We start from the raw sequence: 16,857 nt of genomic DNA, 5'->3' as shown, positions 1-16,857 counted from the left end.
TTTTCTATTACTTCACATTAAATATTTTAAAACATCCTTTCAATTTAACCATTATATATAAAACTCTGCTGATATAAATCTCTTATTCAAATAAACCAGTTGAAAATCAACAGCTAATCACAAACTGATACAGAATTTAAAGTTAGGTTGCAGAAGCAGTAAGACAGAAGGCGTGAAAAAACTGGAAGTATAATTCAAGAAAATAGAATTCCTTTTTCGATGTAAATAAATGGAGGGTGTATTTGTAGGCAAAGAAAGTTAAAATTGATTTCATGTTTTTGCTAAATAGAGAATCACAGAAAATTAAACATCAAAAAACAATAACATTTTTAGAGATAATGTATTTGGATTTAGTAGAATAGATCATTTCTCAAATGTGGGAGAAGTATAAACTGATGAAACAATTCTGATACATTTTTTCCTTGTAAAAATTTTAATAGAAAATTTCCAACTGCAGTTCTCAAAAGCATTGTTCAGAGATTATTATTTAATATTTACTTCACTAAATCCCAAGGACTTTTGGCAATCACCTTAATATAAAGCCCTTTTATATATTTTGAACTTTATTAAATAGCTTCTAATAGTTCTTGGGACTTGGGATCATCTTGGATTGTTTCTAAATTTAGAATTTAATCTATTCATAAAATCGTATTCTAGAACAGATGTTAATTATTTTTATAGTTAATTAGTGGAGAGAGAGAAAAAAGAGCATACTTACTCCTTTGTGATTAGATATGCCCTTTACACAAAACAAATCTGTTATGTGAAAATGAATTTAAATATCAAACCCGAGCATTTGTAAAGTGTCTGCATTTATTATAATCTGATACACTGTAGCATTATCTATTGCATGCATGAAAATACACCTGTTGGCTAAATAAAATATGTTGTTGAATTCAAAGTTTACCTACAATACACTATATATATATTATTTTCATCTAAATTATATATGAATGTTTCTTTAAGAGGTCATTATTAAAGCCAAAAATCATTGAAGTCTTCCATGAAAACCAGTGCTTTTGCTCCTCCTTCTGGTACTGTGCAGAACTAAGCTGAATTTGGATACTTCAGGTACTTCTGTGGTGCAAGTCACAGCTACAGATGCCGATGACCCTTCCTATGGGAACAGCGCCAGAGTCATTTACAGCATACTTCAAGGGCAGCCATATTTCTCTGTGGAACCTGAAACAGGTCAGGAATCATGAATCAGTGTTTGTTCATTTAGTAGTCTTTATGATATTTATAAGTAAAAAATAAATAAATAAATAAAGGGCTTCCCTGGTGGCGCAGTGGTTGAGAGTGCTCCTGCCGATGCAGGGGACACGGGGCCACAACAGTGAGAGGTCCGTGTACTGCAAAAAAAAAAAAAAAAAAAAAGGTGGGAAAATAACAAAATCCTAACATTAATACTCACAGAAGAATGATGATGCCACAGTTAAAGATTTAAGAACTCAGAGTTGAATGATCGAGCGAGCTAATGGGAATATACCTGCTTTTATGTTTTTGCGTCTGGGTTTAGGGCAGTAGACAGCCCATACGATATTCTTTAGGAAATAGAAAAACAACACAAATCGGCAAATATTTACATAGAATCATTTTTACAATTTCTAGACAATAAAAATTAATAGCAAAAGCATTTTCATCTTTCAAAAATCACTACTATTTTGGATTTACAATTGTGAGCTTAATCAACTAATAATTGAGATTTTAATGAGCATAATAAAAGTTTTTCCATTTTCTTCAAGGTATCATCAGGACTGCTTTACCAAACATGAACAGAGAAAACAGGGAGCAATATCAAGTGGTAATCCAGGCCAAAGACATGGGTGGCCAGATGGGAGGCTTATCAGGGACCACCACGGTCAACATCACGCTGACAGACGTCAATGACAATCCACCGCGCTTCCCCCAGAGTAAGCTGTCTTTAATGGTGTTTCTGCAGGGCAAAAGCTTTAGAGTAAAAACAGAAAAGAGGAGAAAAGCAATTGTCAATCATTTCATTTAAAACAGACCAAAACCGTGCTACAAAAATGAAGAAAAAAATAGATGTATATGCTGATGAATTCACTGTTATCAAAAGATAGAAGTTAAATATTTCAAACATAGTTCATTCAGAGACAGAGGGATCTATGATCACAAAACCACTCCATATATATATATATATATACACACACATGCAAGTTTACATATGTACTGTCTCTCTCTCTCTATATATATATACATATATATACTCTATCATTTAAGAACTATTTCTGTCAGCAAAGGAAATATTTTATTAAAATAAAAACTAAAGTATACTTCTAAATGAATGTGTTTATTTCTACTTAGAATTTAATAAGGAAGATTCTAACCCAAGGGTAAAATTTTTCAATAAAATAACTAAGTTGCCATATTGTAAGAACTTAGCCAGAAAGAACTACATAGGGGGAACCTTACAAACTAATCAGACTTCCATTTAATATCACTGTGTCAGACTTGCATGTAATATCTGTGTTTGGAATGGCAGTCATACTAAAACATTTTGTATTTTTGATTTATTTATAGATTTATTTTGTGGTTTAGAATGAAACCTTCAAATTCTCAAAATAAGTCAAGAAGAGGTTAAGAACCATTAGCTTCTGACCATATAATTACATTTATTTATTCTCCTTTCTTATACAAATTTGGTAGACATGCAGCTAGAGAGGATGATATTGGGTCTCAATGGACACCGCCAAGACTCAGCCAATTTCCTGCTAATCTAAAAGACTCTTTACTTCAAGATGGAATCTCACGTTGTTAGGAAATGTGGCATAAAACACAGGCTTTAGTATGATCTGTGTTTTTAATTTTTAACATTTGCTGTGTATTAACTTCTAAATTGATCCCCCAATTTTAGTTTATTTGTTTTTTGCCTTAAATAACTTTGTGATAAAGTATTAAAGTGTAAAAAGCAATAGCTTTTTGTGATATTTATATCTTTATACTAAAGACCATTACACAGAAAGAATTACGGTCTAAGAATTCACTGTATTATTTTGACTCTTTAAAAGCATTTCACCTCTTTTCTTGTACTATTTTTATCTAACTTTATTAATAGTGCATGATTTTAGTTGGATTGTTTCAAATCACATGTGTGGAAAGATTATAAAATTCAGAGAGAATATTCTTGAGTGGACTAATCATATGCTTATGTATTTTTATGATATTTTGTTAGATATTTAAGGTACATGCTCCTCAGGATTGCTACTATGGTGTTTGGCCCAAAACACAGAGAAGGGTGTTTGCTTATGCCGTTTTCAAATTATCAAGTTTCAACTTCAGGTTACCTTTAGCATCAACAGGGAAAAGCAAACCAATAATAAATCTTTATAGTTCTTTTAGAACAGGTCTAAAGACATGCCTCGTTGCACTACAATTTAAATTTCACATTTTATATGTATTTCTAACCACCTCTTAGCATGATCCTCTTACCAGGATAATGGACATACAAATATAGGAGAACAAACTGTTAAGTGGTTGCATAATCCACAATGGGCAAAAATATTTGTGAAAAAAGTATTTTATGAGTAATAAATGACCATTAAGAGGATTATTATAGTTTAAATTCTCAGGAACATATATACATGTGTCCAAAATACAGTCCATTTAAAAATTATGCATTTGATAAGCAAATTAATAGATTCTAATTAAATGGAAAAACTAGACATTTGAAAGATGAAAATATCTGATAAAAATTCATTTTATCATTTTTCTTCTACTGTAACACCTTTATTAATTCATTCACTAATTACTTTCTTTTCTTTTGTTAAGTCAGAATTTGTGGTTGGTATCTGGTAGGCACATTACACAAGCCTGACATAATAATAATAGTAATAATAATTAAAAAAAGAAACAGCAATAGCATAACATGTTTTCTGAATGGCGTTTTTATGTCACCCTGTATCAGTTATTTACTGACCTACTTTATTTTATCAAAACAACTCATTGAGGTCAGTATTCTGATCTCCATTCTACAAATGAGAAAACGAACATTATAGACATTAAGGCCAACTGCAAGTAATAGCAGAGGTGGTTTGAAGTCCATGACCAACTCCAGATGTACAACACAATATATTATGAGAAGTTTTAGAGCATTCTGTATCTTGTCTCATTATTGTTTAATTATAGATGGAAACATAATTTATGGATCTTTGTTTTCTCAATTATCTTTTCTCCTATGAACATTTGCAACCATATCTTACTGTTGGGAACACTCAGTCATGGCAATTAAAATGTTACTTGATAGTCTAAGTCACCTAACATGCGGAAAACTAGTTTTTAATTTCTCATATCATTTCATTAAATAGCCGAGGTTTGGAGGGAGTTCCACAGTTTATGAAGACCTTCATATGTAGCATATCACTGAAACTTGCAACTAACTCGTGTAGACTCATTGTTATTATCCTTATACCCAATATACGGAAGAAGTAAAGGAGGTTCAGAGTGGAAATAATAAAGAAGACAAACTAGTACTGCCTAATAGAAATATGCAAAACAAAAATGTGTGCCACGATAATAATTGTAAATTTTTTATCAGCCATATTAAAAAAATAAAATAAGCAGGAGAGACATTTATTTTAATCATATATTTTAACCCAATATTATCCTTTAAACATATCATCAATATAAAACTTATTCAGATGTTTTACATTCTCTTGTTCCATAATTCTTTGAAATATCCTCTTTCATTAAGTATTTTCCAGTTACATCAAGGCTCAAGTCAGACTAATGACACTTCTAGTCAATAGCTGCATGAGGGTTAGTGGCTTGGCTAGTGGCTGCCATATGGGACAGTTCAGGACAGACTGTGGAGTCATCCTCTTGAATCCCAATGCTGTCTTCTTCACTTAGTAGCTTTTTCACCTTGCTCCATTGAACTGACCTTTTAGTAGAAAGGTGCCATTTCAGTGCCTTTCAGTAAAACTGGATAGCAGTGCCTACCCCATGGAGTGGTAAGACTAAATAATTTAAATCAGGGTCCCCAACCCCCTACCAGTGCGCAGCCTGTTAGGAACCAGGCCGCACAGCAAGAGGTGAGCATTGGGTGAGCGAGAAAAGCTTCATTTGCCGCCCCCCACCGCTCCCCATCGCTCGCATGACTGCCTCAACCATCCCCCCGACCCCATCCGTGGAAAAATCGTCTTCCATAAAACCGGTCCCTGGTGCCAAAAAGGTTGGAGACCGCTGATTTAAGTTATATGAAACGCTTGACTCAGTGGCTGGCACTAGTGTATTTATGTGCTCAGTAATATTGATTTGTGCAAGTACTGCTGTATTATTATTATTTTTCAATATTATAAAAGTAGAGTCAAAACTTAAACTTTCATACAGATTGATCCAAATTCCACATTTCCCAATATGGTACATCTGCGGAAGATAAAAATCTCCATCATTTGGAGGGGACAAGGACAAGTGAAAGCCCACATGTCCTCCTTCATTGTTTAGCTTATTTATTGTGTGGGTCTATAACAATCATTCTCAATCAGGGACAGTTTTGTCCCCCAAAGGACATTTAGCAAGATCTTAAGACATGTTTGTTTGTCTCAACTGGTGGGTACTACTGGCATCTATTGGGTGTAAGCAAGGATGCTGCTAAACATCCCTACAATTCACATGACAAAGAATTACCTGGCCCAAAATGTCATCAGAGGTGAGGCTGAGAAACTTTGATATTATCTGAGGAACTGTTCAAGTGAAATCAGAAATTTTTTTATCTAAAAATATTTATTGAGAACACTCTTGCACCAAACATTATTTTAGAAAAAAGACATATGAATATTGTTAAAAAAAAAACAACTTTTTTTTGTCCCTATGACCTTTCATTAAAGCAGGGGAGGAAGATGATACATAAGAAAACAATTCTATACATACTATTGGCTCAGTTCTGGTTAAAAAGAGGAACACAAGTGTTCCAAGGAAGAGGATAAGGGAAGGGCTTGCTCAAGAAGGGATACTAAATCCAAACACTGCAAGATGGAATAGGCTCACCATACAAAGAGATGGGAAAGTCCTTCAAGCAGAGGGAACAGAATATGGGAAACCCTGAGTTGGAAGTTGAATGATGTTGAATAGAAGTTGAATATCAAGAAATGAAGACCAGAGTGGTTGGATCTTACCAAACAACAAGGAGGTTAGTGGGAGATTAGATCAGGGAGGACTACACTCACAGGAACATTGGCAATAGTCAATTATTGTTGGAATTAACAAGCGAATAACTGTGTGCCTAAGTTACCATAATACTCTTGTGATTTTAGAGGTATATAAATATGTGAACATTAATAGGACATGTACACCTTAGTATGATTCTAAAAGAGAGGTAATGGATTAGAAGGCTGGGGTGCACCTGAAAACTGAGTTCCAAAAGTCTTTTAGGTTCTTTTGCTCCAGATATTAAATTGTATTTTCACTACCAAAACAATATCTCTGTTGAAATTATTTCAGAATCCTGGATTATTTCAAGTGACTTTAATTTTAAAAACAATTAGTGAAGACAAAAATCTATTGCTTACCTTCCACTGATAAGCACTGTGCTTGCAATTAAGCCCATGAAGGTTAATAAGTTTTGTTACCAGAAGGGGCTACTTTTCAGGGCCCAAGAATGGGCTCTTGTCTAACACTCTGAAATGAATTGTCCGAGGAGACATACATACCGACAAAGCAAAAGACTTTATTGGGAAGGGGCATCCGGGCGGAGAGCAGCAGGGTAAGGGAACCCAGGAGAACTGCTCTGCCATGTGGCTCGCTGTCTCAGGTTTCATGGTAGTGGGGTTAGCTTTCCCGGTTGCCTCTGATCAATCATCTTGCTTGTGCCCATATTTGCTCTGACTCAGGGTACTTCCTGGTGGTGCGCGCATCTCAACAAAGATGGGTGTTAGTATGAGGGTTTCTGGAAGGTTGGCGGGACATATTATGGGCTGGCATCTCCTCCCTCCTTTTGGCCCCTCTTGAATTCTCCCATTTAGTTTTCAGTGGCAGCACCTTGTTCCTTACTGAGATCTCCTGTTGTGAAACAACCAATGCAAGCAGTTATTATTGTGCCTGGCCAGGGCGGGCACTTTCCATCAACAGTTCCCTAACATCTTGATTCCTGATTACAAGTGGCTTACTGTCGAGGAGGGGAGAGAATATTTCAATATGAAATGACATGTCTGACAGAATTTAATGGGTGTATGGAAGAGCAGCACTTTTCCAAATATGGGGAAGGAGGATTGAGTGCATCTTTTGCAGTGAAAGGTTTTCTGGAGAATTTCTCTTTTGATATAAATCCTTTCTTCAGACTACTAAAAGCAATAAGGGCAGGAAAGGAAGGAGAGTTCATGAAGTTGGGAATTAGCAAAATTACCAATGTAGGATATGCAAAGGGCATATTCTGTGCAGGTAAAAAAAAAAAATGGTAAAGGACTGCTTCAAAGCGGTCGTGAGGGTTATCTTTGGTGATGCCTTTAATGTTTGCTTTTCTATTTTTTATCTATTTTTGTAACTTGATACAAGAAAACCAGAATAACAAAGGATAGAAAAGGACAAATGAGACAATTGCTTCGAAGTCAGATAAAATGAGTGCTGAATAGCAAAATGGGGGTAATTGTGGATGATCTTTCCCAATTGGTTTTAGTAGAAATCATTTCAAAGAAGCTGGAGGGTAGTAAATTGAGGAATAAAAGAAAGTCAGGAAGACGATCAAAGAAATAATGCCTGCACTTTAAGAAGCTGAGGTGAACAAGAAAATGAAATAGAAAAGGAATATATTGTAATAGTTAAAAATAAATCCTGGATTAAGGGTGGTTCAGTAGATAATTTTGAGAGCCTCCTTTGTCCAGGCTCAAAGCAGGAATTAGGGCTTCAGTGGCCAACCAAGGACATGGACTACTGGAGGAAGGTGTAGAAGATAAAGTGACAATCACATGAATACATAATATGATGTCTGGCAATGGGGTAAGTGCATGCAGAATAGAAAGCAGAATAAAGGACTAGAGAATGACAGGGGTGCTATTTTAGGAAGCATGAATAGGGGAGACTTCTCGAAGGAGGCCTGAATAATTTTAAAAACTGAAAATGCATAAAATTAGACAATTCAGCTCCTCTAGAAATCAGTTTCTATATGTACAGTACTTAGAGTGCTACAATTAAGAAATAAGGTCATATATAAAATGTTTTCAGTAGTAACTGTAACATATAAAGGTTCTCCATACACAAGGGTTTTTCTCCCCTTCCTTCTTCCTTCTCAAGGAGTATGACCAGTGTTTCAAATCTTGTCTTTATTGCTCTGATGCTGTGCTGCTATTCATTAATGGCCCACAAAAGATGAAATAAAAGTGCCTTAAGCCAGGAGATACCTGTAATCTCGGCGATGTACCTCATATGAACAAATGAACATCCATGGATGAGGACTCCAGAGCAAATGTTCCTGCTCTCCAAGCAGTCAATGTTCAATGGTCCTTGAATTTCACTATGTTTCATTGTGCTAACAGAGACAAAAGTTATACTCCATCACCTGTATTCTATCCACCTGGTATTTTCACTTGAATATTTTAGTCTCTTTTACGTCACATCCTTCCTTCTTTCCCTAACATCAGAAAAACAAAATAGGCTCCATGGAAAAGGTCTATGAAGAGATTAAATTACTGGAACCTGATCATTGTAGGGCTTGGCAAAAACACCCGGAACAATGGAATTTGTGCCCAAATGGCCTTTTAAAAAAGTGGCTCTGGAAAAATGCTATGATACTAATTTTTATCTAGACAAGAATCAGTGATTAAGGAATAGCTGATCTGCAGAGATGAGCACTGAATAGCAGCTCCCAACATCTTTGTCTTAATACAGAAGAGAATGTTGTATGGTAAGACTCTCTCAAATCTGTTCCTAAAAAGAAGAAAAGAAAAAGAAAGACAAAACAAAAAATAGACATCAGAAAGGAAGGTCCAGGCATAGAAGAAAAGAGTTTACGAAAGCGGTTATGTCAATGGTCAGGGTCCCAGTCAACCAGCTGGTGCCTAGGACTTGGCTCTAGTACTTGGATGGGACAGTTACTAGGACTCAAGAAGAAAGAAAGACTAAACATCTGAGATCAGGCAAAAAATTCCAACCCACAAAAAGAGCCAACTCTAGAACATAGTTTGAGAAGACCACAGCTTGTTATTCAAATGTAGCTGCTCTCCCACACATTGTATCACAGAAAAGAGAGAGGAGATTATTTTTCTCAGCCTACTTAACAGTGAGTATGGCCTCCAGAGAAATCCAGCTCTCATAGAACCATGCCCCTGATCTACTTAGTACTGAGTCACAAACATGTTTGCAGACAGCTTAGGTGGACAAGTGGAAGTCAGGAAGCAGTAACGAACACATTTACATAATAGCTGAGCTGGGATTTCATGAGGAGAGAAAATTTATAAACTGCTAAAAAATATAATATGATTGAGTGGTGGTCTTATTTGTATTTATTTATCTTTGACCTCTTAAGATGTTTCAGAATATTATGTATATAGGTAATCAATATCAAATTTATGAGAATTTGATATGATATTTATTATGCAAGATTACAGATCTAGCCCAAGTGCACTCAAAAGAGTGAAGTTATTGCTGCTTACTATATCTTTTCGCCATGACTTATTGAGAATGGTAACAAAAATCCGTTTTTCATCATTTGGTTGTCAGTTCCGAAAATTAACACAGAATTTCTCACTTATAGGAAAGGTTTTTTTTAAGATAAATTATAGATGATGGGCACTTGGGTGTACAAATAAATTAAATGAGACTCTAATTTCCTGAGTATTTTGATGCCAACACTTTATATTTCCATCAAATTATATTTAAAGATTATACACAAATATAGCTAATTCAGATGCCATACTATGCAATTGTAGAATCACTCAGCGCCTAGAAGAGATTTCATACCTAGGTTTGTTTGTTTGTTTTAACTGCATGACCTTTATTGGCTACTAACTTTATTTAGCTCATTAAATTACATAAATATGGATTGTCTGATTTGCCCACATTTAAATAAAATAAAGCAACAGTATAAAAATAATAGTAACAGGCACAGTGTTACAGCATGGACTAAACACAGTAAAATATAAAATTAACTCAATCTTCATATCTGTATAATTATAATATAACATATATTTATTTACCCCTTTATATTAGTTCAAGAAAAACTGAAACATGAAACTTAAATCACTTGTTTATGATTCTACAGTTGGAAAAGAAATAACAGCCAGGTTGAGGATCCAGGTTCGATGATTCAAAAATCTGTGCTTCTAACCCCTACACCAAGAAAGAAATTGGTACATCAAAGACTCTCTTTATCTTCCGTGGTACATCTTGCCTTTAGTTAATTCGGTGATTCACTACTTGTATATAGATTACAGGAACAACTTTAAATAGGACATACTGAATTCTTACAATGTCCATGCATTTTCATACAAACCCGGGAAAATCAAAGCTTTATTTGTTAGTGCTTTTGCATTACCCAAGGACCAAACATGAGTGACTGCTTTGCTGGGATCCTTATGCTGCTTGGCGGATAGATAAACAAGTTTACATGAAACAAGGTCATTCAAGGAGATGTCTATATGATGTACGCAGGGATTTAAGACACGTACTTTCAGTGAGCTGTGAGACTACCATTATCCCTGCCTGGTACAAGGGAGGTTTGATTTAATAAGTGCTGATTTTCGCTTTGTAAATAGAGTCAACCTTGCCTCTACTGGGGATTCTAAGGTAATGTAGGCCCCAGGCTGATCTGCATATTTTAAAATTATCAAGCACATTTCAAGTAGAGAAACAGTCAGGTATGTCCCAAGGAAGATGCTTTAACCTGAGAAAGAAGGGAATGAAATTAAAAATGTCTCTTTTCTCCCTTTTTTAATCTAAAGAAAATGAATATTCTTATATTCAAAGGCACTGTTCTACAATTTACATAGGTTAGATATAACTCTGATTTTTACCGTGATCACAAAAATAGCCTCAAATATTTGTAAGATTTTTCCCCATGGTCCTAGTACTTAGAATTTGTAAGAATTATAAAGAAAGAATGTTACTGAAGCATTCTTTGATTTTTTTAAACACTGATTGAATCCGTACTATGTGGAAGGATGTATGATAGGAAATAATAATAAAGTAATAATTTTATAGAGAGAAATAAAAAACAGAATACATACATAAATGGTTTGCCGTTAGAAAGATTATAAAACACAACATCTCTCTCTCTGTCTCTCTCACACACACATACACACACACAAATAAACATATATACACTTTTATTTTATTATATTGTAGTTTCCCTCACACATAGTCTCCTTCACTCTTTTGCTTGCTTTTGTATATAGGTGGAGTTTGTATATAGGTTGCATAAATGTAAGTATATATGCACATGTATGTACACATACACATATATATGCACATATGCATGTAAACTTATATACACACATATAACTGGAGAATGATATAATAACATTCACACTATAATTGTCAATTAAAGCCTAAATCATAAAATGATCAACCCTTCAGAGGTAAGGGGACCAAGAAAGAGAAAAACATTTAAGTGTTTTCCAGGCAGGAAAACAGGCATTGAGGGGGACAGCATTTTTGTTAGGGAGGACAGAATGAACACAGGTGACATTCAGAGACATGTGTGTGATTTGGTGTGCCTGGACCCCAGGGCTTCAAGCAGGTGTTGTAAGAGATGAGAATGGAAATGTAGCAGAGTCAGCATCATGAAAAGGGTTGGATACAAAAATAAAATGTTACATATATTATGTAAGGGAGTATTTTTTAGGAGAGCACCAGGCACAGTTCTTCATTTTGTCTAATTATTCTGGCAGCAACGAAGCACATTGCTTGGATCGGAAGAGCAAAGGTTGATGAGAGTCCGAACTGAAGCTGAGGAGACGAGGGATTTGAGATATAGTTAAGTAGTTGAGCCGTAGGACGTAGTAATTAGGTCGATAAAAGGTTCGAGGGAGAAAGAAAGCAAAAGATACTTTCTAGTTTTCTACCAGAAGAGCTTGTTTGAAGAGAGACAGGGATTTCAGTTTGATTCGAACGTTTTAAATTAAGATTATTGCAGAAAGATAGCGGTTTTAAATACCTAGGAGACAGTGAACTATGTTGATCTGATGTACACAGCACGATATATAAGTGAGAACAGACATGATGATCTCAGCTAAGCTAAACGTTTAGAGTGACATAACTGAGGAAATGTACGATTCCCAAGTATGATGAAATATATACTTCTCTAAGAAAAATAGAAATTATACAAAAATCCACTTGGAGCGCTCCAGTTATTCCCATGGAAAGTTGCCTTAGACTAAACAATTTAGCATTTTTGCATCAGGGGATTCGAAGTCCCTTTGTGTTATGGTATCCTCTAGAACACACTTGGAAAATACCCCTGGGTAAGTATAGAGAGAGATATATAGAAACAGAACTAGCTGTGCAAATATATTTAGACTCAGTTAAGCCGCTGTTACAGAGTTTTTAGTAAGCCTACAATTTCAGGGAAGACGCATTGCAGAGACTGAGTACCTAGTACAATGTAATATGTTTATGAATGACTCTAAGGTTATCTTAACCTCCCCTGATTCTATATACTTTTTATGTTCTTACACATTGCAATTGTGTGTATTTATTGATGCCAGTTAACTTGGAGACAATTTCAAAGAAATGAATCAAGATGGATTCCCTAGTCTCTGGGAATCAATGGCAGCTTCTCTAAAAGCTTTGTCCTGTTGCTTTCTTCAATGGCATGAACAGGAAACTAAGACATCTTGCAGCATCTCATTTTGCTCTAATTTAACTTAAATGCCCAAAGCTAAGTTGGTGATCATGTCTCCAGTGCTCACAGAATAGGTTTCTGCCTCTCCTCTGGTGGGAGTCTTCAATTCCAAACCCTCAATCCTCTGTCAGTCTCTGGTGTCACTTTCAGCTCTCCGCTCCTTTTCCTAAATGCCCATTTAGCATTGCATAATTTCCTTAACTGCTCTGCAGTTTCCTCTCAGGAGCTTTATCTTGTTTTTAATTTCTTCCTGTTAAGCTCATTAAAAAACATCTTTTAAACATTATACAATGGAATGGTTTATAAACGTGCATAATTGTGTCATTTTTCTTAGAGCAAGTGTTGTTTGAGATTATTATGCAGCGTAGAGATGTGACAATAAGATTACACACAAAGCAAATAAAAAAATTAAACTAATGTTAAATTATTTTGTTATTCACATATGTGGTGCTTTTTTCTCACAACTCTGGAAAAGTAGAGAGTTAATGTAAATGTGAATAGAAACAAGGACAGGGAACAAAGGAAAGAGTCCAATTATATTTCCTGGAACCTTGCTGTTTTTTATCAACAAAACAAAATGGCAGCTATCTGTTGTCAAGCTTCCAAAGCTGTGTTTGCCCTCTTAGCTCTCCCATTTGTTTTCTGGCATCTATTTTGTTGTTCCTGAGGAAGTCACGCTGTCACATCTCTTACTGTGCCCATCATATGCTTTTCCTCCAAAGTCTCTTACATTGAGCTGTCAGTTACTTCTGTTTCCAGTACACAAATCTGCAGTGTTTTTAATACTCAAGTGCAAAGGTCCTATTGATCAAATTTTTGGTGGAAAAAGTGACCTGGAATACTTAATCTTGAATCAAAAAAAAAAACAAACAAACAAACAAAAGAAAACAGAAATGCATTAAAATTGTTTTAAGTCTTTAATAATGAAAATTTAGATGTTATGTGAGGTTGTCATTAATAGTCTCAGAATACACTTATTTAAGTAGTCTTATCTTTTGGCCAGTCCTTAGGAAGTATTCTTTGCAATATTACCATTTAGATTTTTATTTCTAAATACAATTTTTCATAGGTGATATGGAAGTGGCAATTACCTTTCTCCTCCTTGCATTTGTGCCTTGCACTTAAGTCGATAACCAAACCAAGAACATACCCACTGGGAAGAAATATTTATCTGCCCTAAACATTAAAAGAGAAGCAAATGATTCAATCAGACACCTGGGAATGAATTTCAAACAACTATAAATTGGAATTGACAGGAAAGCATACCACATAATTAAAGCTTCATCAACTGTAAGATAAAAAATAAGGAGCATACAAATAGACGTCTTTAAGGAAACATGACACGTAAGATGGGTGACAGGTGCTACTTTGCCTTTGTCAGTGCGTGCAGTACAATCTGTCTCCTTTCTGGATCCCCTCCCCCTACATGGTAAACACCCTTGCATGCTCTTAATGAAAGCAATTTCACTTTGCTTGACAAACTAAGATACTTGTGTTCAACAGACGAGTCTTGGAAAAAAATTTAAAAGCATGAGTGAATAGCTCTTTCATACCTTTAAAATATAGAAATGCAGTTTTTAAACTTTGAAGTAAACCCAGTAAATCTCGTCCCTGAATAGGTTTCTGAGCATAAATGCAGTTCCAGAGAAAGCATTATCCAATTATATATCTTGGGCACTGAATAAATATTTATTGGATGACTTAACTACTGAAGTTACCATATAATCAAAACGATCATGAATATGTGTGTTCTATATGTGTATACAACATATATACCTTTAATATAGCTATCTGAATTATTTAACAGAAGAACTAAATCTATGCTATTTTGATGAATGACCTCAATCTTAATCATTGCTGTTCTGCAAAGTATGGAACTCCTTGAAAACACTTTTATTAGTATTTCAAGGAAAAATAAATATACTTTTGTGCATGTATATACACACACTCACTCTGTGTGTGTGTGTGTGTGTGTATCCCTTATATATAAAATGATTTAGGCTTATTATAATGTGAATCAATGGAGCATGATCCCTTCCCTGGTAAACCTCAGAAAGTACTGAAAATTAACATGGATAATGCTTACTGTCATCAAAATGATATAAACTTTGTGATGGAGATCGTCTCTGCGCCAACCAAGAAATAAAATGAAGTAATAAGTGATTTTGGATCCTTGACCAGAACTATTATGACAAGTTCAAAGCAGACAGATTTTCAGAATCTAAGCCTGTGTCTAGAAATCCAAGTAATCTCATAAAAGTCCAAGCTAAAAATAAAAAGTGGGAGAACAAATTCCCAGAGAATACTCCCAGTGAAATCTATGTACAGTAAAATTAATGAAACCAAAAAACTGGTTTTTTTTCTTTTGTTCTCTCTCTCTCCATTTTAAAAAGATCCATGATACAGAAACTTTTTACCATAACCTGATAATCTCCAATAATATCAGGTCAATTTTCTATTTAATTTTTTAAAAAATAATTTGCTTCAGGGAATTCCCTGGTGGTCCAGTGGTTAGGACTCGGTGCTTTCACTGCCGAGGGCATGGGTTCAGTCCCTGGTCGGCAAGCTAAGATCCCGTGTGCTGTGTACCCTGGCCAAAATAATAATAATAATAATAATAATAATAATAATAATAATAATAATAAATAATTTTCTTCAAAGTATTAAATTCATAGATAAAATTTTTAAATGAAAAATAAGCCACCCATTCCATTCTTCCTCACCCATAGCTCTAATCATCACAGAAAACAACTTTAAACTCTTACTCTTTTTAGTTCATCTAGGTTAAGCTGTAATTCTCTAAGTAATATTTTCTTGTTATTTTTAAAATATTTTTTACATTTCATTATTCATGAAAATGGAGTTCAGTAGCATCTCAGTCTATGCTCCCCTTAATATAATTATGATAACACTTTTAAAAATTTCTCTATTGGTTTTCTTAGAAAATTTAATTGTTATGAAATTTCTTTTATATCCACCATTCTCAGCCTTCCTCTCTGTCTTTCTGTCCCAACGGCATTCTCACTGAAGCACTAAATGTATTTAAGAACCGTTTAACTGTCTTAAGAAAAAGCTCTACAATTTTTAAAATACACTTTTCAAAGTACTATACTATTACCTGTAAAAGTTTGATCTTTAGTCCAAAAATGTATACAAAAGCATACACTGGCTCTCAAAAGTCTTAGAGGAGAAAAGCCAGACATTTTATTTCCAATGTAATGATTTCAACTACTGACTATTAAAGATCCTCTTTAGCAAAGTTGTATTTTCTGAGATGTTACAGGTTTGTGCTTTAGATGTGCAGTGGGTACAGCTGTTCAAAATTTGTTAGTGAAAAACTCTATAGCACTTAGCTTCATTTTGGCAACATTCAGAGTTGCAAACCTAGATTCCTCAGTATTCCCCTTCCAGTATGGGCTGGCTAATCTCTATAGCTCAAGAAAATCTGCCATCCCAGACATTTCTTTTTCACTTTTGTAACTTGGATATGTAGCTCTGTAGATCTCCTGTATTCCTGTATCTTGATTTAGCCCATTATTTTCCTGGAATACATTCATTAGTTTCTTTTAAAAAGCCCAAAGGCAGAGAAATTTGCTGAGTCTAAAATTATCTTTATTGGGCTATCATACTTGATTAATATGGTGCCTATAGTGAATATTCAAGGTTCAAAATAACTTTATCATCAAATTTTGATGACATTGCTCAATATCTTTCTAGGATCAGAGGTTACCTTGAAAGGTCCATTGACATTTTGATCCGTGCCTTTTATTTTTTCCAACCACACAATTATATATTAATTTTTAATTGTGTGTACTTCCTTCCATTGTCCTCTAGTTCACCAATTCTGTCCTTTGGTGATTTTAATTTTCTGTTTAACCCATCCATTATTTTTTAACTGTTTTTTTTTTTTAACTGTTTTGACTTCAACTATATTGTTAATATCTATGTTTTGTATTTGGCTTCATATCAACATAGCCAGCCACTTTTCATTGTCTAGTAAAAATATTATAACTTTTACTCCTTAAAACATAATGAATATATTTTTAAAATATTCTTCATGTGAT

General features: G+C 34.6%; 1 protein-coding gene across 2 annotated transcripts in view; it reads left to right on the top strand.

Moving 5' to 3' along the window:
* The window catches only part of LOC113630176 (cadherin-10), a 119,623-nt gene that overhangs the window by 63,247 nt on the left and 39,519 nt on the right, over positions 1-16,857 (top strand). For both annotated transcript variants that reach the window (XM_027125367.1, XM_027125366.1), the window contains exons 3-4: positions 1,072-1,191; positions 1,746-1,913. In XM_027125367.1, the coding sequence (XP_026981168.1) occupies positions 1,072-1,191; positions 1,746-1,913 (288 nt within the window). The remainder of the gene's footprint in view (positions 1-1,071; positions 1,192-1,745; positions 1,914-16,857) is intronic.

The sequence above is a fragment of the Aethalodelphis obliquidens genome, unplaced genomic scaffold, assembly GCF_003676395.1.
Source record: "Aethalodelphis obliquidens isolate GAN/ISIS:26980383/991018 unplaced genomic scaffold, ASM367639v1 scaffold29, whole genome shotgun sequence".
Taxonomy (NCBI): Eukaryota; Metazoa; Chordata; class Mammalia; order Artiodactyla; family Delphinidae; genus Aethalodelphis; species Aethalodelphis obliquidens.
Note: the sequence above shows the minus strand (reverse complement) of the source record. Positions and strands in the feature narration are given on the sequence as shown.